This window comes from Camelus bactrianus, chromosome 34 (assembly GCF_048773025.1).
Source record: "Camelus bactrianus isolate YW-2024 breed Bactrian camel chromosome 34, ASM4877302v1, whole genome shotgun sequence".
Taxonomy (NCBI): domain Eukaryota; kingdom Metazoa; phylum Chordata; class Mammalia; order Artiodactyla; family Camelidae; genus Camelus; species Camelus bactrianus.
The window spans coordinates 635,368-655,711 of NC_133572.1; the positions used below are offsets into that span (position 1 = coordinate 635,368).

The following is a 20,344-nucleotide window of genomic DNA, read 5'->3' on the forward strand; positions in this document are numbered from 1 at the left end:
CTCTGCCGGGCGGACGGGAAGACCGTCCCTCCCTCCCGGCGACACCGGGGAGCGCTTGGCCCACCTGTCGGCTGGCGGAGCACTGGAGCCGGTGTGGCCAGCACGCGGTCTGTACCCACCTCCACCACGGGCACTGGGACCCCTTCACTTTAACTTGTAAAGCGAGCTGAACATTTGACCCCACTTGGACCCAGTAACACCCCCTGGGATGGGCTCGGCCCACGGCAGGTGACACTCATCTCCTGACACACCCGAGCACCTCCAGACAGCACCCAGGATCATTTCTGGGGTCTGCGATAAATAAGCGAGAGACAAGGAGGCCGTTCCAGAGCAGAGCAGACAGGACCAGGCCAGCTTTGCTGACGTCCCGGAGGGGAGGGAGTTGCTGGGCTGCTGCTGGGACATCACGCGGGGTGGGCAGGTCCCGAGCACCTTGCAGGCCATGGAGCCCGGCTCTGGTGGGTCTGTGGGACCCCCGAGTGGCTCCCCCAGGGCCCGCGACGACCCTTACCTTCCGTTTTGATCCTCAGGGCTGTCCGGACCAGGGCGAACAGCGTGGCGTTGAACATGACCGTCCCGTCGCTGTTGAGAGGCATGTTCATGGAGACCAGGCGCTGCAGAGGAGGAGGCGGAGCTGCTCGTCACAGCGGTCAGTCCTCAGAGGACCCACAGGACGCCCGCAGGCGGATGCTGCGAGGGGCCTCGAAATGCGTGTGCCTGTCCCTGAGCTGTGTGCAAAGCCCTCCACACAGAGTAGGGGCGAGTGGGCTTTGTCCTCAGCAGACCCTTGCTTCCACCGAAGAGTGCTAAGTCCCCTGGCCTCGTCCCCACCCGAGTGCCTGCCGTGGCACACGGGGGCTCAGGGGCTCCCAGGCACCGGTGCCCAGGGCTCAGCAACCCCCGTAAGAGAGGCGGTGATGGGAGGAGGCTTGCGGGAGACGCGGGGGCGCCTGTCTCCTGTGTATCGAGAAAACACGCCTCTGCCCCAAACCGATCAGAGCTCTCGACGCTGCACCGCCTCCTCCCTCCCGTCCCACCACCCACAAGCTCGGGCGGGGGCTCGGCACTGGGGTCACCGTGATGACAGCAGCACGAAGCCTGCTCTCAGGAGGGGCCAGGACGCAACCTCCTCTGGGTCGTGACTCACTGGAAATGTGGTGAACACCTGATCCTCTCCCTGGACAAGTGGTGCTTCTGTGCACAATTCTAGCGTCCACAGACCCCTGAAGCCAGCGTGTGACCCTCTAACGGGCCTCTAATCCCGGGAGGGAGCCCAAACCTGTCCATCCCAGACGAGGGTCCTCCAGATGCACGGGGTGCAGCCTGGAGTGGACCCTGACCTGGCCCCGTGGCAGCAGGGTCTCCCCCCTGTCCTCGTCCAGCGCCTGGGGACTCGCTGCTGGAAGGAGCTTCCCTCTGGCACAGGCTCCTTTCTTTAGCCCATAAAATCTGTCCTCATCCCCTTAAAGGGTCAGCATTGTGCCCGAGGTCGCAGACAAATGGGCATCTCGCCTCCCACCTGGCCTCTCTCCCGCGGTCCCAGCTGTCCCTTACTTTGCAGGCCACGCGGTGAGGGCACAGCTTCCCGAAACCCAGCGGGGGCTGGATGCGCCGCAGCAGCGTCACCACATCCAGGTGTTTGATGCGGCCCCTGGAAGAGGCGGGAGCGGAGGAACGATCAGCGAGGGCGAGGGTCTCGGCCAGCAGCCCGGGACTCACGCACCTGGGGTGGGGACCCTGCAGGACGGGCTCCCCCCCTGCACCCGGCCGAGCAGACTGGCGCCAGGTTAGACGCCCGATCCAGCACTCATGAGGTTAGACTTTCAGGCTGCCATCGTGCTGTGCTCGGGGAGGATGATGGAATTCTCGATATTTACTGCCACTTCCGTCAACTAATCACTGACCGAAAGGCACTTCCCGAGTGTCGCCCAGACGTGCTTGATGGATAGATGGGCCTGCTGCAGGGGTGGAGTCAAGGTCGGCCCGGCCCCGGAAGTGCTACGGCGAGCACTTAACTCGCTGTCCTAACACTGAGACCTGTCCTTCTGCTCAACTGAATAGCAGGGACGTTCTTCACCAAACGCCTCCGACTGCTGGCCTTCGACCCTCGATCCTGACCCTGGTGTCCTGCGCAGCCCAGTGCCGGCAGTGGCCCCCCGTGCTGATCCGCCTCTCCTGCAGGTGTGGTCGCACTGTCCCCTCGCGGCTTTGGCCTTTCCCCCTGGGGACTTACTTGGCTTCAGGGTCGTACTCCGCCCAGATTCTCTTAAACTCGTCCAAGTGGTGGGGACCCAGGATGGACCAGTCCCGGGTCAGGTAGTCAAAGTTGTCCATGATGACGGCCACAAAGAGGTTGATGATCTGCAGGGAACGGAGAGCAGCCAGAGTTGCCTGCCTGCCCACGTGGCCAGTGGTGCCACGCAGGGCAGAAGCCAGCGTTCCTAAAGGCCAGCCATGAGGCACCGTGTCGATCACCAGCCCCTGGAACATGGGTCTCTTGGATGTGGACTTGACCCAGCTCCCCCAGGGCTGTGCGGGGTGAACCCCACCGGGGGGCGGGACAGCTTCCCTCACACCCAGGGGCTGGGTGGAGCTGCTGGGGACAGGGGACGACCCTCCACCTTTCCCTCGCTCCCCATCAAGGTTCCAGAAACGCTCCTTGGGGACGAAGCCAGCAGGACAACAGCCAAGGGGAGACAAGAAAGATGCCGGCTGAGCGCCCTCTGGCCCCCTTGCTGCCTGTCTCTGAGGGTGGCCAACAGCCCCACCGACTCAGCCTTTCCGAGCCGGCCTCTCCGCGGGCGGCCCTGAGCTGGAGCCACGGGGTGGCTCGGGCCGCACGCTGGCCCCCGGGCGGCCGCCTGCTCACCAGGAAGGCACACAGCATGTAGAAGCTGATGAAATAGAAGACGGCGAAGCTGCTGCCGCAGGGCGTCTCCCCCTCCGTGCTGTTGCCTGGCTCCGACTCGGGGGCGCACTTCTTCCCAGGCATGCAGGCCAGCATGATGTCCTGCCAGGCCTCACCCGTGGCGCACCTGGCGAGAGAGCACGCCCTGGAGCCGCCGCCCACGGCCCCGGCCCCCCAGCCCCGGGAGCCACCAGGTTGAGCCTGGGGTCTGTCAGCCCCCGGAAGAGCGAACGCTCATACACCCACCGAACATGGAAACTTACAGTGTTGTTTGGAACGTTCAAGGCTTTATGCGAAAGTAACAAACTGCACCTTGTTGCCAAGTCCCTCTTTTCACAACCATGTTACGTTCTGAGAGTCAGCCGTTTGGATGTATCGCTAGTTCATTCCTCTTAACCCCGGAGAGCAGGTGCTCTCTGGATAAAGCCCCCACTGCCCTGCTGAGGCTCGTCTTTGCTTTTCCGTCTTGCTGTTGCAGAGAAGCCTGCAGTCACCACGGGGGCCGGGTCCGTGCCTGCCTGGAGGTGGAGTTGCCAGGGGCCGGTGGGCGTGGCCTCACTGCCGGGCCTTGCTTATTCTCCGAGGGTCTGCTCCTGGCGTCAGAGCTCCACAGAACTGCCAAGCCTTTTCTCAGCACGACTGAGGCATAATTGACAAGTAAAACTAAGCTGTTCAGAGCGTAGCCGTGATGGTTTGATGTACGTGCACATCCTCCCACCTGGCTGCTTAGCACATCCACCACCGGACACAGCTATCTCTGTGTGCGCGCGAGGACTTTCAAGTCTGCTGTCACACGATCAGTGTTGTAACTGCAGTCACCCCGTCAAACCTGAGGCCTCAGACCTCGCTCATCTTACGGCTGGGAGCTCGCGCCCCGACGCCAGCCTCTCCCTGTCTGCTCCCCCCTCCCCCACCGGCCCCCGGCAACCACTTTTCTTTTCTGTTTTTGAGTTTAGACTTGTCGGCTCTTGGTATTAGTAAAAAATGTTGCTCATGGGATGCGTGTGAAATGATATTTCATTGCTGTTTTAATTTGGTTTTTTTTTGGGGGGTAGGTAATTAGGTTTATCTACTTACTACTTTTGGTGGAGGTGCCGGGACTGAACCCAGGGCCTCGTACACGCTAGGCACGCACTCCATCATTGAGCTACGCCCTACCCACCTCCTTTTTCTGGTGTATACTTTTTAACTGAAGTATAGTCAGTTTACAACGTTGTGTCAATTTCTAATTTGGTTTTAAAACGATGAATAGGCCAAGAAATGTTACTTCATCTGCTGCTGAATCGCCTGTCTGCCCACGGGCTGTCTGTCTAGCTCATTTGAAGGGTTCTTCCGTACGTTCTTTATATTGGTCCTCCGTCAGCTATGTGCATTGCAAGGAAAGTCTTCCAGTCTGCGGCTTGTTCCCAGTTTTATTTATGGTGTCTTGTGATGAATCTAAGTTTAAATTTCAATGTGATCAAATGAGAATTTTCCCTCTGTTTTGTGCTTTTTGCGGCTTGTCTAAAAAAAAATCCAGCCCTATTCTAGGTTATAAAAAACGCTTCTCCTATATGTTCTAAAAGATCTAAAATTTTGTTTTCCATAATGATTTCATAAGAACCCATTAACCTGGAGTTTATTTTTGCACTCGATATGAGGAAGAAAAATGCTTTATGTTTTTCTGTCTAGATCACCAACTTTCTTAATACAATTTACTGAACAGTCCACCTGTGCCTGCAGATGTGAAATAACCCTCCTGACGTGGGTCATGTTTCCGTGGACGTGTGGGTCTTGTGCAAGTCTGTTCACTCTCCTCTATCGGTTTGTCACTGTGGCTCTGGGGTTCCACGTTGCCTTTTCCTTTTTTTTAAGTGGCTTCTTTTTTTTAATTAAATTCTTTTTTTGGGGGGGGGTGATTCGATTTATTTATTTATTTATTTACACGGAGGCGCTGGGGACTGAACCCAGGACCTTTCTCATGCTGTGCACATGCTCCACCACTGAGCTATATACCCCCTCCCCACGTTGTCTCAGTAACTCCAGGTTGACGGACGTCGTGATCCCACAGAGAGTGAGCCCGCCCAGCTCTGCTGCTCTTTGAGTCCACAGACACATCAGAATCAGCTCATCAAGCCCCGCAAACCACTGAGCATCTGACTGGAACTGCGTCCAAACACAGGTGAACTCGGGGAACGTGGCATCTTTGAGTCTGCTCTCCATTTACTTGGGCCTTTTAAAATGTCTTTTAATAAAAGCTTATAGTTCCTCCATATCCATCTGTCATTAGATTATTTCTAGATACCTTCTTTAAAATAAACAAATAAAATGTCACTGTTATAAATGGTACTTTTACAAAGTTGTATTTTTCCATTTGCAGCAGACGTGGAGAGAAACCGCTGACTTTACAGACAGATGTGCTGAACTCTCTGTTCTGAGGTTTCTCTCCTAGAGTCTACGTGGGCAATCAATTTTTGAAAAGATGTTTTATTTACGTATTTTCTTTTTTTTATTGCGGTAAAAGACACATAGCATAGAACTGACCACCTTAACCATCTTCAGTGTGCAGCTCAGTGAGACAACCATGCACCTCCCTGACTCTCCTCGCCGTGTGACGCAGAAGCCCCACGCCGGTTACGCAGCAACTCCCTGTCCTCCAGCCCCCCAGGCGCCGGCGGCCGCCTCCTACTCCCGCGCCTGCACCTGCGACTGTTCTAAGTAGCGCACGCAAGTGGGATCACGCAGAACACTTGTCCTTGTGTGACGGACTTGCTTCACCGGGCACAGTGTTCTCAGGCTTCCTCCGTGTCGTAGCAGGTGTCAGAACCGCCTTCTCCTGAGGCTGAATAATATTCCGCTGCGTGTACAGACCGCATCTTGCTTATCCACTCATCTGTCGATGGACACAATGCTTCCGTGCTTAAGCTCCTGTGAATAACGTTCCCGTGAGCACGGCGTACAAATGTCTCTTTGAGTTCTTGTTTTCGGCTCTTTTAGGTACAGACCCCGAAGTGGAATTGCTGGATCGTACGTTAGTTCTGTTGTTAAATTTCTGAGGAACAGTCGTACTGCTTCCCGCAGTGGCTGTTACCGTTTCACATTCTCACCAAAACGCACAAAGATTCCAGTTTCTGCACGTTGTCACCGGCCCTTGTCCTCCTCTGATGGTCGCCGTCCCGGTGGGTGTGGAGTGGCATCTCGTTGCGGTTTGGATTTGCATTTGCCTAACGATGAGCGATGCTGAACATCTGTTCATGGGTGCACGCCATCTCTGGAGAAATGTCTATTTGAGTCCTTTGCCCACTTTATTTTTTTTTAACATTTTTTATTGATTTATAATCATTTTACAATTTTGTGTCAAATTCCAGTGTTCAGCACAATTTTTCAGTCATTCATGGATATATACACACTCATTGTCACATTTTTTTCTCTGTGAGTTATCATAACATTTTGTGTATATTTCCCTGTGCTATACAGTGTAATCTTGTTTATCTATTCTACAATTTTGAAATCCCAGTCTATCCCTTCCCACCCTCCAACCCCCTGGCAACCACAAGTCTGTATTCTCTGTCTATGAGTCTATTTCTGTCCTGTATTTACGCTGTTTTTGTTTGTTTGTTTGTTTATTTTCTTTGCCTACTTTTAAATGGGGTTGTTTGCTTTTTTCTTTGTCACTGAGTTTGACAGTCGGTTTTTTGGGCAATCAATTTTGTTCCTTCTTCAGTTCTTGCCCTTTGATTTGATTTTCTCATCTCACTGCATTGGATACAACTTGCGGTGTCACGTAGACTAGGAGAAGTGAGCGCGTATGAGCTCCTCTGTCACAGGGACGGGCCGGCTGTCACCTGTTTCGGACCCAGTGTCCGTGTCCTCAGAATTTCTATGCTGAAGCCCTAGACTTCAGCGTGACGGTGCTGGCAGGCGCTTCGGTTTAGGCCAGGTCATGAGGCAGGGGCCCGCGTGAGGAGATTAGTGTCCTTATAAGAGCAGGAGGAGAGACTAGCGCTCGCCCCTCTCCACCCTGCGAGGACCCAGCGGGGCCCGGAAGAGGGCTCTCCCCAGGAACAGGATCGCCCAGAACCTTGACCTTGACTTTCAGACTTCCAGCCTCCAGAAGTTCGAGGAAGAAAAGCCTGCTGTTTACCACCCCGTCTGCGGTGTTTGTTGCAGCACAGCGAGCAGACTTGCACATTCTCAGGAAGGAGCGTGACTGTTCATCATCCCTGTGCCCATCCTGTTAATTGCTACAAGGTTCTGGAGTTGACGTCCTTGGGTTTTCCACTTGCATCAGCCAGAGTTGTCGGTAAACAGCAAGACTTCTGTCCACACACTTGCATTTTGACCCTTCTTGAGTCTTCCCCTTTCTTGTTGCTTTTCGCCTTACGTTGTCTCACAGGAGGACGGGGGAGGTTTCTACCCGTTTCCGCTCCCGGAAGGTTGTGTGACACAGGAACGCTGACGTTTTGGTGGAAATCACACGTGAAAATGCTGGCTCCTGGGCCCACTGGAGGACTAACCTTTGACGACCGTATCAGTTTCTGTTGCGGTTAACCAAAAAACTTCTTCTTGAGACAATTCTTACAATTTATACTGAATTTGTACTTTCTTGCACGAAAGCATCTTCTTCGTCTAGGTTCTCGGATATGTCGGCCTAAGCTGGTGATGTTCTCTTCGTTCTAAAATCACCCCCACATCTGCGGTTACGTTGCTTTTTCTTACTCCTGATGCTGCGTCTTTCTTTTTTAAATTGGATTTGATGAAAGTTTGTCTATTTATTGGTCTTTTCAAACCATCTGTTTTCAGGTTTATTGATAAATATTTTTGTTTCATATTTTATTACCTTCTGCTTTTATTTTAATAAGTGCATTCCTTCTTGCTTTAGGGTTATTTTGTCATTCTTCTTCCATCTATTAGTTTACTTTTAGTAAATTTTAAAACGCAAGTTAGTTTTGGCTCTGAATTTCCTTTACTTCCTCCTCTCTAAGCAGTCTGTAGCTTCAGCCGTGAGGTACTTAGAACGGTGACTCAAGCACCATGACACGTCGTAACCGTAAACCTCAGCATTGCTCTACTCGGCGTTACTCTGCTCACTGCTGCTTCGAGTGATTTTCTTTTCTGTGGAAGAACGTCCCCGTGTAATCTTGTCAGAGATGGTTCACGCGGAAAGCCTCCTCACGCTCTGGAAAGGCCTACATTTTGTTACTTGGATGCTGATCGGGCTGCATCCCAGGAGGCTGGGTCCCAAAGCCCACTCTCCTCCTAACACCGAGTCCGCTACCCGCCTCCCAGCACGCCCGGGACGGTGGCCCGCGGCCCAGCGGCACCTGGTCCCTGGCAAGCGGTTCGCTTCGCCCTCTTGGGAAGCCTTCGGGATTTCTGCCTTACTCTTGGTTTTCTGCAGCCTCGCCGCGGGTCTGGTGGAGGCCCCTTTCCGCTGCGCCTGCCCGCCCTCGCAGGCCCTCCTGTCCGAAGGCTCCTGTCTTCACTTGCCCTTTCCCTGGTCTGTGGTCCCTTCTTTCCACGCCTCTGGCTCGTTCTGTCTGAGTTTGTGTCATGAAGATGGGGCTTCCTGGCTCTGACCTCCATCCACGTGTCAAGTCTCATATTTTCAACCTTTGTCTCTTTTGCCGTGTAAGGACACAGCCCCTGCCTCGGCCTTGCAGATCGTGAATCCCCTCTTCAGCTGCGTCCACTCTAAACCGTCTCAGCAGTGTGTCTGCCAGCGCCCTCTCTGACTTGCTCTCGTTCACAACGACCTCTTCTCCTCCTGCTCCTTTTCAGGCTGACAGACGTCTCATGCTCTGAAATTCCTCTAAAGACACAAGCTGCATTTATCTCCAGATACCTGGGGCCTCCGTATTCTCTGCGCGCCCGCGTGTTCGCTCACCGGTAGCTGCGGGTCTTTCTTCCTTGACGCAGGTTGTTCCGCGACACTCTGGGGAGGTGCAGAGCCCGGCCCACATCTCTGTGGATCGAGGTCTCGTTGCAGGAGCCTCTCTGGGGACCAGGCGAGAAAGCCAAGTCGTGCGGCCGAGGGGTCGCCTCTCTCGGAGAGCGGGCTCCCCGGGGCCCTGCTCTGCCTCTCAGACCCAAAGCCCTGGGCTGCGACGCCAGGGCTCCGCTCTCAGCCTGTGGGCGTCGTCGGCAAATGCTCTCCAAATGCAGTCCCCCGAGCAAGCAGCCCGGTCGTGGCCCCAGGCCCCTGGCGCCTCGTCCCGCGGGTCCTGAGCTCGGGGGAGCCCCGGGGACCGCGCCCTCCGCGGCCGGCACCCTGGGTGGGCATGTGTTTCCCCGACTCGGGCCTTTTCCTGCTGGACCCCACCCGCCCGCTTTCACTTAGGGCCTCCTCGCGTGGCTGGCTCGCCGGCAGCACGCTTTGGGGTTTTGTCCTTCCTCATTCGTTCATGGACTGTCCCCTGTCAGTCTGTCTCCTTGGAAAGGAGGGGGAGACCCGGAGCTCGGGTGCGTAACTGTGTCCAATCCCATATCTAAGTGCAGCTCAGGCTTAAGTGCTGTTGCTGAGCGGGGGCTCACAGCAGCCCCTGTGTTCTCACGGCCGTGGTCTGAGGGAGGCGCGCCGTCAGGCTGACATTCAAGAGCGATTTAACACATTTGAGAAACAGCGACACTTGGGCGTGGATGTGGGGACAGGACTCTGCAGGACACGGTGAAGGGGGTGAGCTGACAGAGACGGCCCCCGGGCCTTCTGGAAAGGCCCCCATGGAGGGGCCAGGGCTCACTGCCTCTGCCGGCATCACAGGCTGTGGAACTCACGTGCGAGAATGGACTCGAGAAGTGATGTGGTCCAGGAGTGGAGGAACCCCAGACGGGGCCCAGCGTCCCAGGCTGCGATGAGCAGGGGTGACTGGGGCCCAGACGAGGGGGAGATGCAGCTACAGCATTGATTTGCTCCCTTGGGGGCAGCCGGACCTGCGGGGTGGCTCCCCAGGAGGGGGGGCTCGTGCTGGCCCAGACGAGGGGCACTGAGTGTGGGTGACCGGACCCCCGAGACGGCCAGCACACCGACTCTGGAGCCCAAGCAGCTTGCAGGAGGAAGCTGAGTCTTGCTCAAGGTCACTCAAGGTCACAGAGCGAGGGCGCTGCGGGCCCGGCTCTGGACTGGCTCGGCCTCCAACCAGGGCGCTTCAGAGTGTGACTTCTCATCCCCTACTGATGTCCCATGTCACCGGCGGGTGCGCCCGTCCAGTCGTGGTAACAGCAGTGAGGGCGGCCACCGTGTCACCCTGCCCCGCCCCCCCACAGGTGCCCTGTGCACCTGTCCCCGCGCACCTGCCCCCCACGCACCTGCTGTGCAGACCCACCTGAAGAGCAGCAGCACGGCCTGGGGGAAGGTCTGGAAGTTGTTGTTCCGGTTGATCTCCGTCGTGTCGTTCAGGGCGATTTTCCCAAACACCTAGGGGGAGAGGACGGGCTCGGTGAGTGTGGACGGAGGGGTCCTGTCCCACCTGGCGTTCCAAGGGCTCTTCGGGGCTCACAGCTGACCCCAGACAGGCTGGCCCACAAGCTCCACCTGGAGGGCCTCACAGGGGAGGCGCCTGACCCCTGTCCAGCCCCGAACCCCGGCCTCCACACTGGACAGGCAGCAGCAATTGAGTGCCCTTTACCCCCCGGGAGCGGGGCTGAGAGCCAAGACCTCAGCTCTGCTTCTGCGAGGACAGAGGCCTTGCTGGCCTTCCTCTTTCTTTTTTCTTTCTTTCTTTTTTCTTTTTGTTTTTGATTGCAGATTCTTGAGAACATTTTTCTTGTCTTCTTTTTCAAAAAGCTTTATTGAGGACTAATTAACAAGGATAACTGCACGTATTTAAAGTGCGCAGCGCGGTGGTGACTCGATGTGCACTGTGGTCTCGTCCCCGAGATGGGGGTGTCACCCAGTCGCCACCCCACAGTCACCATGGTGACCCCCTTTCTGTGGTGAGAAAGCCGGGCCCCACTCCGGAGCTTTCAGGGCCCAGCCCTGCGTGTTAGCTCCAGGCTCCGCTGGAGGCGTTCAGCTCTGTGCACCCAAGCACTCTCCCAAGTTCCGTCCGTGGAGTCGGGGTTGGGGGGGGACGCGGAAGCTCAAGTCGCCCTTGACCTCAGAGGCCTCCTTTTGTCTTTTTTCTGGCCGTTTAAAGCTACGATTATCTCAGGAATGGCCACCCTTGGTCGGGGGCCAGGCTGCTCTCTCATCTGGAAAGGGTGAACCCTGTGAACCTTGGGGTCCTGTGACCAGCAAGCGGAGGAAGTGCAGCTGAGGCGCTGCTGCCGCGGGCAGGAGCCTCCCCCGGGCGGGGCGCTGCGCTGAGCCCCGCCGGCCAGGGCCGGCTGCAGACTCTAGGTGTGGGGCAGGGCCAGGTGCAGGGGGCCCGTTCGACTGGGAGGGCTGCCCCCGCCCCCCCCCCCCATCTTTAGGTCTCCTGAATGCCGCTGGCCCGGTGGGTCTCGGGCCGTCAGACCTGGGAAGGAGGTGCCGTCTGACACGCGCTTCCCGCTGTCTCCTGACAGGGGCCTGGCCCTCCTCAGGCCCTTCGTGTGACTTGGGGGAGTCCTGCCCCATCCACAGCAGAACCCAGGCCAGGGTGAAGGGGGAAGGCCTCTGAGCTTGGCCTCGGCAGGGTCCACAGGGGACGCTCCGACTCCTGCGACCTTCTGGAGCCAGAAGGAGCTCGTGGAGGTGCGGGGAGGAGGGTGTGGGCTGGGCCTGGGAGGAGGAAGGAGGAGGAGCGGGGGCGCGGCGGGTCCTACCTGCATCCCGATGACGGCGTAGATGAAGAAGAGCATCACGATCAGGAGGGCCACGTAGGGCAGGGCCTGGAAGAGCACAGACACCGTGGGGCCGGGCGGGGCGGGCTGGCCACACCCCCACCCCAGATCGCGTCCCCCAGCCACGGCTGCTGCCTGGCTGGGGGCCTTTCCGGGAGCCCCACAGGCGACCTGGGCACCAGGGCGAACGCTGAGCCCTGGCGCTGACCCCTCGCCTCACCTGGGTTTCAAGCACCTGAGAAGCAGTGGGATGGGCCCAGGAAAGCGGGTGTGGGGTCACATTCCTCAATACGTCACTCCCGCCGCACACCTGTCCTCGTGTGGCTGGGCTGGGGGCTCGGGGGACACACACCAGGCTTTCCCTCCCCTCACACAGCTTTAAGCTGTCCTACCGGGTGTGATAAAGGCGTTACAAAGGGAAATGTAATGACAGCGAGACCCTGGGCTCAGTCCCGTTTCTGCCACTTCCTTGCTGTGGGAGCTTGGGCACGTGCCTAACCTCTCTGAGCCCCGGTCGCCTCACCTGGAAAATGGGAAGAAGAGTGATGACTTCAGGGGGTTTGTTGCGTTTCAGGGTTTACGGCTCACTAAACGCTCCGGGCAGTGCCCTGCCCGCTGCTGGTCTCAGGTGTTTTATTCACTCAGCCAATCGGCCTGGGGGAGGCCTCACGGGCTCACAGAGGCTGTGCACCCAGCCCGCACACCACTAGGTGGCGCCACGGGACCGGGCGTGCACCCTGCCTGGTGGGCGTTCCGGGCCCCTTCTGAGCCCAGAGAATGTCGGGGGTGGGTGAGTACACGGGGTCTGTACAGTTGCCCCCGGCTGTGGGACCCGGGCCCACCCCCATCAGACTCCTCAGATCCCCAGGGACCAGCAGGTGGGGAGGGAGCCCGTTACTGGGAAGACCCCTGGCCTGGCCGGCTGGTGGGGTGCTGCGAAGAGGGCAGAGGCTGGGGGCTGCCCTGGGGGGCTGCCGGGAGCACATGAGCCCTCCCGGCAGAGCCCCTTCCTCTGCCTGCAACCTGCTTGGATCAGGACCCATCCTTGTCCCTGAGCAGCAGCCTCGGGCCAGGGTCCGCGCACCACTGCCCTCAGGAAATTCCCATGACCCAGCGGCCTGCCTCTTTTAACTCCAGCTTACATAACACTCCCTAGAGATGCTGGGCAGCGTCATTCCTCTTCTACAGAAGGAAACGACTGCCGGGTGGAGAGAATTAATCCTGCAGTTGGCAGCCCGCGCCCACATTGGGGACCGCCTCTCCCCGAGGCCAGGGGGTCTGGCTAAAGCCATGGGCAGACCCTCACGCAGTGCTCCTGGGCAGAGGGCCTCCGCCCACTCTCAGGCCTCTCCCACCACAAAGCCCCTTGGCGAGGGAAATTCTTGGAGAAAACACAGAAGAGAGAGAAGGCAGAACCGGTTCCACCTCCCCTTGGCTCTGGGAGCGTGCGGGGCCCTCTCCCGGGTGGGGGGGGGCGGGTGCTACCTGAAAGGACTTGATGAAGGTCCACAGCAGGGTCCGGATGCCCTCCCCGCGGCTCAGCAGTTTGACCAGGCGCATGACCCGGAAGAGGCGGAAGAAGGTGATGGAGATGCGGGAGTTCTCCTCCGCGTTCTGGAGCCGTTGGCAACAGGAGGTGGCAGTTAACACAGCAGAGGGGCCCACAGGGAGGGCCTGCCCAGCCACGTGGCCTGGCGGGTCACTGGCACTCCCACTCCCTGGGCCGCCTGCGGTGGTCCAGCCCCAGGCAGAGCCCGGCTGTGCCCAGGCCCTGAGCCCCATCCCCACCCTCCTAGTCTTACCCCCTGGGTGGGGAAGCAGAAGATTCCCTAAGGAATCCCCTAGGCTTTGAAATCTAGGCTGAGCGCCGCCCCGGAGCCCCCCTGCCTTCTTCCTGCCCGGCTTGGCTGAGGGTCCTGCATCCTGAGTGGGACTGGCTCCCTGCGAGGGGGCTGGGCCGGCTTGGCCTCCATCCCTGAGGAGTGATGGCACCGGGGGTCCTGGTGGGCAGGGTAGGCTGCCCACGGAGGGGTCTTGCCCCGTAGCCACTGGGATTCTGTGTCACCTCCCCCCACCTCCCACAGGCCCCCGTGGCTGGGGTGGGTCTGGGGTGACGCTCGGTGTGGACAGTGCCTGGGCCACAGTCCCTGCTGTCCTCAGGCTGCTCCCCGCACCTCCCCCTCTGCTCCGGAGCCTCAGGCTGCAAGACCTGGGAGGGGTGGGGGCACAGGCAGGGTGACAAGTCCGGTCTCGGTGTGACAGGATCGAGGGTCCTGCTCAGGGCAGGTGGTCTCCCCAGTGGGGTCCTGAAGGGAGGCCGGGGGGGGCCAAGAGGGGTGCACTCGAGGCCAGGGCCAGCAGAGGAGGCACGGGGCTGGGGCTGCTGGGCCTGGGGGAGCCAGGGGCTGGCGTGCACCCGGGCAGGGCTCGGGGGCAGGACAGGCGGCCCCACCGCCCTCTGCCTCCAGATCTGAGGACAGTCAGCACAGATGGACCCCCGACCCTCCTGCCCACACCGGCCAGAGAGCGGCGGGTGGGGCCCCCGGGGCAGGCCGGTTCCCCAGCGCTGGCGCAGCACCCCAGCCCCACGGGCCCCGGGAGAGAACGGACCTCTGGGCTTCCTGTTACTGTCCTGCCGCAGCCCCCGCAAGGGAGCGTCTCTCGGTCCTCAGTTCCCTGTTCCCCTCGCTGGATTTCTAACCAGGTCAGATCCACCCCGACAACACCCACGAAAATCCCACGGCCTTGGTTCCAACCGGTGTCCAGGGCTCCAGCAGCCTCTCCACTCTCCTGATCAGAACCGGGAGCCCACAGCCAGCACCTCTGGCTCCGCCCTGGGGGGGCCACAGAAACCAGGCTGAGGAGCCGCGGGGGCCGGGGAGGGAGCCCACAGCAGTACCCCCGCCCGGTCGACCTGCCTGTGTGTCTGGAAGTCTTTGATGCCCTTCATCTCTGTGCTTCTGTCGCCTGTGTACCTACTTGAAATTCTGTTTTCTCTCCTTAGAAGGAGGCTGTGCTCCCCCAGAGGAGGGTGCAGAGTGGGTGGGGGTGCTCGGGCTTTGTAACTAGGCTGTCGGTTCCACCGAGCTTGGGAAGGGGGAAGAAAGAAGAAACAGCTCACACGGAAGCTCAGCTGCGCATCCAGCGCTGGGAAGCTGGTGCCGCAGGGGCACCTGCCTCTGACATAAAAAGCAAAGACTGAGCTTGCAGTCTGAGCTCCGGCCTGGGTTCAGGGCCGTCCCGGCTGCTGCAGCTGCTAAAGCTCCAGTGATCAGTGACCAGGGCGGGGGCAGCACAGCCCAGGGTGGGCTTCCTCAGGAAGCGCCACCCACCGCCCCCCGGACTTCCGGGGCGCAGGGACTTCACCCACTCTCTGGTCCTTCTGAAAACCCGCACGTGGCCCACTTCTGAAATGCGTAGTGGCAGCCGTTTCGAAAGGCTGCTCCAAGGAGGCCGCCAAGTCACAGTGGTCGCCACTCCATCACCTTAGCCAGAGCGGGCGAGTCCCGGACTCTGGTGGCAGGCGTGGCCACCGGCCACACAACCTGCTGCAGGGAAGCGGTTGTGGCCTACTTCTAAAGCACCTCACAGGTAGCCCTGCCGAGTGATGGGAAAGCCAACTGTCAGTAGGGAACCCAGCCGAACCTCTTACTGGGGCCGTGAACTCAAGCTCAAGGCTGGCCAGCAGCCACAGACGCCTGGTGATGGGGGGCACTGCCCTCCCAGCCCCTCCTTTCCCTGAGGCCTCACCAAGGCGCCTGGGGTGCCCTGTGCAAACCCCACTCAGATTGAGGCTGGAGACGGCACCCTCAGGACGTTTAACAGGAAGGGGCCCTCGGTCCGGTTCTCTCCCGCGGCTCACCAGACAGTCAAAGTCACAGTGAATCGCCCCCCACAGGAAAGCTCAGGGACGGAAGAGTCACACCAGCACCGACAGCTCACAGACCAGGCAGGCAAGGCACAGGCGGACCCGGGGCGGCATGCACGGGGAGCTGGGCTGGGTCGGGTGCGAGTGGGGTGTCAGAGGCGGTCACAAGCCGAGAGCGTGGTTTGGAGCCCGGTCTTACCATAAAGGGAGAACATTGGGTATGTTCAGCTGGCTTTAAAGAAAGGCAGACAGAGATAAGCTGTAATGAGTCTCCGACGAAGACGCCCGGCCCCCGAGGTCTGGGAAACACAGGAGCAACATGGTGGCGGGAGAGGCGGAGCAGGCGGCAGGGGCTGCGCACAGCGGGCCTCCCACCCGCAGGGCTTCGGGGCCTTCTCCTACCGGGACCACCTCTGGCCACGGACTAACTACCTCACAGCCATGACAAATGAGGGCTTCTGAACCCTGAGGACGGAGGTTTTGTTGGTTTTTAACCAGCCGCGTGTCCTGAGATAGCCCCTGGGGGGCGGCATGGCCTGCACTGGCCCAGCCTTGCCAGCTCAGGGAGAGGGGCCTGGCCTCCGCCCAGGGCTGGTCTTTTTGGCAGTGGCCCCCTCTGACACATTCAGGGGAAGACAGTGGTTTAGTTACCACCGAGGACGAGCCACAGAGGTGGTCCTCAGGCCACCTGAGGGTGGGTCCAGTCCCCACGCTGAGGCCCGGGGGAGCCAGGCCTGCTGGGCTCCCAGCCCACAGTGGGGAGAGCTCCAGCCACAGCACGAGATAGCAAGTGTGGACTGTTTTTGAAATTTGAAAGACCTGCACACAATTTAGGATGTTATGATTAACACCCGGAGAAGCTGTTCTCACGGACCTGAGTGCTGGGTGGCTTGGGGGCAGGCGTCGAGGAGCCGGGTGCAGGGGGACGCCCTGCAGCCCCGAGCCTGTGCCCGGGAAGCGGCCCTGCCCGCTGGCCCCGCACAGAGCTCGGCCCCGGATGGCCCCGGCCCCGAGTGCTAACTCGTTCTAGGTCAGGACTTCACTCTCCCCTCCACTCTCAGAGGGTTGCTCTTGTGTTTCTGTGTTTAAGGAACAAACAAGGAGAACAGGTCATGGGGTTTTTGAAGGACGGAAATGTGCACAGTAGACATTTGCCAGCAGACTGAAAATACACCTTTGGTAACAGATTTCTCAGCAACTTCCTCTGTTTTCCCGCAGCAGGTTGCAGGTGTCCTCTCTTGGGAATGGTGGAGATGCAGGGTGAGGCAAGGGGAGGGTCGGGACACCTCTCTGGCCACTTATGGAATACGTTCTAGATCTGTCTCTGCCTCCTGGGGGTCACCAGCTGCCAGGTGGACCCTCGTGCCTGGAGGGTGTGGGGTCTCTGGGGTTTGGCTAGCAGGCCGAGATAGAACACGGAGACACACACACACGCACGCATGCACACGGAGGAAGTTCCAGGCTGGGAGAGTGCTTGTGCCCCGTGCAGACACGTGAGGAGCTCCAGGTTTCTGGGACATCAGCCGGGAGGGGCATGAGGGTGGCCAGAGGTGCGTCTACACCAGCTTTGGTGCTGGGGCGCAGGGCAGCGGGCCCCAAGGGCTTGGTCCCTCACCCCTCTTAGATCCACCCTGGAAACCATCAACGCTGCCATTACTGCCATGAGCCCTGGGCACATGCTCCAAGGTCTTCTGGATCAACCCCATCCTGAATGAGACCAGGATAGAGGTGATTAGAGGACCCACTTGGGTCATCTGGCCTAGCTAAATTAACCCCCGGCCATTAAACAATGAAAACTGCTTATTTTATTTTACTTCTTAAACACTCAGAAGCCTTCCTTTGGGATTTTTAAATGTCTCAGTTGGACAGGGAGTCAGGAGGCGCCCTGCAGGCCGTGGTGGGAGGGAGGATGGGGGCCTCTGGGGTTCCTGTGTGGTGTCCCCCAGCCCAGGGCTCAGTGGCTCTCCAGAGAGCCTCACTTTGGGAGAATCTGGACACTCCTGGGTTGGTTTTCTTCTTGGGCCTTAAGCCCCCTCTTCAGAGGGTGCCCGTGCAGGGCTGCCTGTCAGCCTCTTGCAGGAATCTGTTCTTACGTGAGGAGCTACACTTAGAAGATCCACGGTCCCCGAAGTAACTCAGCACCAGAAAAAGCCAGACAGCAACCCGGAGTGATTTCTAAGTGGGCCAACGTGAAGAGGCCCGCCCCACAGCCCTGCCCTCGGAGAACCCCGTCTGCTGACACCCCCAGGTACCCTGGGTGGCCGTCCGTCGTTGGCGTCCTTGCCTGCTGCTTGGCGTCCCCTGAGCTAGGAGGGAGACAGGGCAGCTGCACCTTTGGCCCAGAGACGGTTCTGGGACCCCCAGAACCGGGGTTTGAGGAACCCCTGAGCATTAGTCAGTTCTACTTTTGGAGCCAAATCCAGGCTCAGTCGGGAGCCTGGGGAATTCACGTGCCGTCCACCTCCGACCCTTTCTCGGACCTGCTCCCAGGGCCCCCGAGCAGCTTACGGTTTCTCACCTGCCGTCTTCCTGGGGAGGAAGGGGCGTAAGGACCCCTGTGCACGCGGGCACCCTCCCGCACCCCCCGCAGCGAGCGAGGGACGTTGCCGTGCCCCCATCGTGGCGCTCGGTGGAGGTAGATCCAGCGCCGTGTCCGATACGGTGAGCGTGGAGCCCATTCTGTGCTGCCAACCCTTTCACCCTTGTTTTCTAAGGATCTGGTCACTTTGAGGGGTTGAGGATGTGCAGACAGCTAATTTGTCCATGCAGTTGGTAGAAACGGAACGAGGCTGCTCTGCCTCTGAGAGGCAGCGGGGAGCGTTTTCAGAGTCCACGCTGGTGGCTCCGGCTGACAGGCCATGGGCAGCTGCGGGGACGGCCCTCCTCCCGCACTGGGCGCACGGCCGCAGCGCACCCTGCGGTACAACCGGCGAAGACCAGCGCGGCTCCGGGCAGCCAGCGGACGTTGTCTGCAGAACTGCCTCCCTGAACCCAGCTCAGGACCTGAGGAGAAGCCTCCCCTCAGTGGATAGAGGCTTTGCTTCCAGAACTTACTCACGGCTCCTCTTCACTGGGGTCCCCTCCCCAGACCTCGTGGAGGAGGGGACACCGGCAGCCGGAGAGAGGGTCCTCCAAGATGGAGTGGGTCTTCCCAGGAGGACAGATGTGAGAACCGGTGGGATTTCCCAGCGGTTAACACGACGGGGTCTCTCTGGAGAACTGAAGTTGTTGGAAAGCAGCTCCTCACCACGTGAAGAAGGGCCTACGTCCTCCTTCGCTTCTCCCTCTTCCTCCTCCTCCTCTTCTTCCCCCTCCTCCTCCTCGTCCTTCTTGTGTAGCCAGGAGGCTAGGACCACTGGGGATGGAGGGCCAGGTAGCCCTCGAGAGGTGGACGTCGAGGCTGGAATACCCCAGCGAGTTGTCTTCCAGGACCTTCTCCCGTGGTCAGGAGGTCAGAGAGAATTCTGGAGCAACATAAGCCACTGCTGTGCCTCCTAGACGCGCTGGCTTTGTGGAGCAGATGTCCCCGACTCCCTCCAGGGAAGGCCGAGTGGTGCACAGCTCCACAGACTAGGGCGCCCGGCCCCACGGCTGCCCTGAGACAGTGGCGGCAACGTCAGGACGCTGAAACTCCGTCTCCCTCTGAACCACGAGTCAAGATCAACATCACGGGAGTGAGTCTTGGCTGCCCTCCTACAGAAACTTCCCTTTTTTTTTTAAAAGAAAAATCTTGTCCAGAACCTAGGGAGTGGATCTGATTTAAATTCCATTCCAAATCACCTGAAGATCTGAGTCCAGCCGACGCCCCCCCGGACTACCCCCCACCCAAGCTCTGCTTCTCTGCTTTGACTGTCTCTAAGCTCATCTCAATTTGATCTGCAAGACAGGATGGCGAGTCCAGCGGTGAGCACGTCCTGGTACCGTGGGGAGACCCCGGCGGACCTGGGGTGGAGGGTAAGCACCGGCAGGTGCCCGTGGAGAGCTGGGAATGGCCGAGTCGGCGGCGTCCAGAGACGCCTGGCAGCACGGCCGGCAGCCAGCATGTGCACTTTTCCTCTTAGCTCTCCTTCCCAGCAGGAGAAACGGGTGCCCCGGGGACAGGAGTGCGGTCCTGTGGCTGCGCAGGGGCTGGGAGATGCCACATCTCAGCACCCCAGGGGTGGCTGTGGGAAAGGGGCTTTAAGGAGCCCAAAGTAAAATCTGCTTTAAATGGCGTGGGTTTTAAGGTCGCAGGAAGCGCTTCCTCGCGCGAGAGACGCAAGGTTGCAATAAGCACAGTCAACTGGGATCCATTCGCTCAGAGGGCGGGGCCCCTGGCCTTCAGATTCCGGGGCAAGTTGGGGGGGGGGTCAAGTGCAAACTTCTTCACTGACCATGTTGGCCTGGTATGAACGGGGAGGGGGGCCTGAGTCTGTGCAGGAGGAGGGCTGGAGAGGAAGGTGGGGGTGAGGAGGGGGGAGAGCTGGACGAGGAAGGGGGGGTGAGGAGGGGGGAGCTGGACGAGGAAGGTGGGGGTGAGGAGGGGGGAGAGCTGGACGAGGAAGGTGGGGGTGAGGAGGGGGGAGAGCTGGACGAGGAAGGTGGGGGTGAGGAGGGGGGAGAGCTGGACGAGGAAGGTGGGGGTGAGGAGGGGGGAGAGCTGGACGAGGAAGGTGGGGGTGAGGAGGGGGAGGGGGAGAGCTGGACGAGGAAGGTGGGGGTGAGGAGGGGGGAGCTGGACGAGGAAGGTGGGGGTGAGGAGGGGGGAGAGCTGGACGAGGAAGGTGGGGGTGAGGAGGGGGAGGGGGAGAGCTGGACGAGGAAGGAGGGGGTGAGGAGGGGGAGGG

The 20,344-nt window shown here is 59.4% G+C and overlaps 1 protein-coding gene across 19 annotated transcripts in view; it reads right to left on the minus strand.

Annotated features, from left to right (window-relative positions):
* CACNA1C (calcium voltage-gated channel subunit alpha1 C) overlaps nt 1-20,344 on the minus strand; it is a 435,155-nt gene that overhangs the window by 19,555 nt on the left and 395,256 nt on the right. For 16 of the 19 annotated variants that reach the window (XM_074357570.1, XM_074357565.1, XM_074357560.1 and 13 more), the window contains 8 exons: nt 15,718-15,750; nt 13,136-13,264; nt 11,633-11,698; nt 10,210-10,301; nt 2,870-3,035; nt 2,234-2,361; nt 1,555-1,651; nt 512-614 (listed from right to left, as the gene is read on the minus strand). In XM_074357570.1, the coding sequence (XP_074213671.1) occupies nt 512-614; nt 1,555-1,651; nt 2,234-2,361; nt 2,870-3,035; nt 10,210-10,301; nt 11,633-11,698; nt 13,136-13,264; nt 15,718-15,750 (814 nt within the window). The remainder of the gene's footprint in view (nt 1-511; nt 615-1,554; nt 1,652-2,233; nt 2,362-2,869; nt 3,036-10,209; nt 10,302-11,632; nt 11,699-13,135; nt 13,265-15,717; nt 15,751-20,344) is intronic. The other 3 variants (XM_074357567.1, XM_074357558.1, XM_074357569.1) reach the window with 1 other exon arrangement.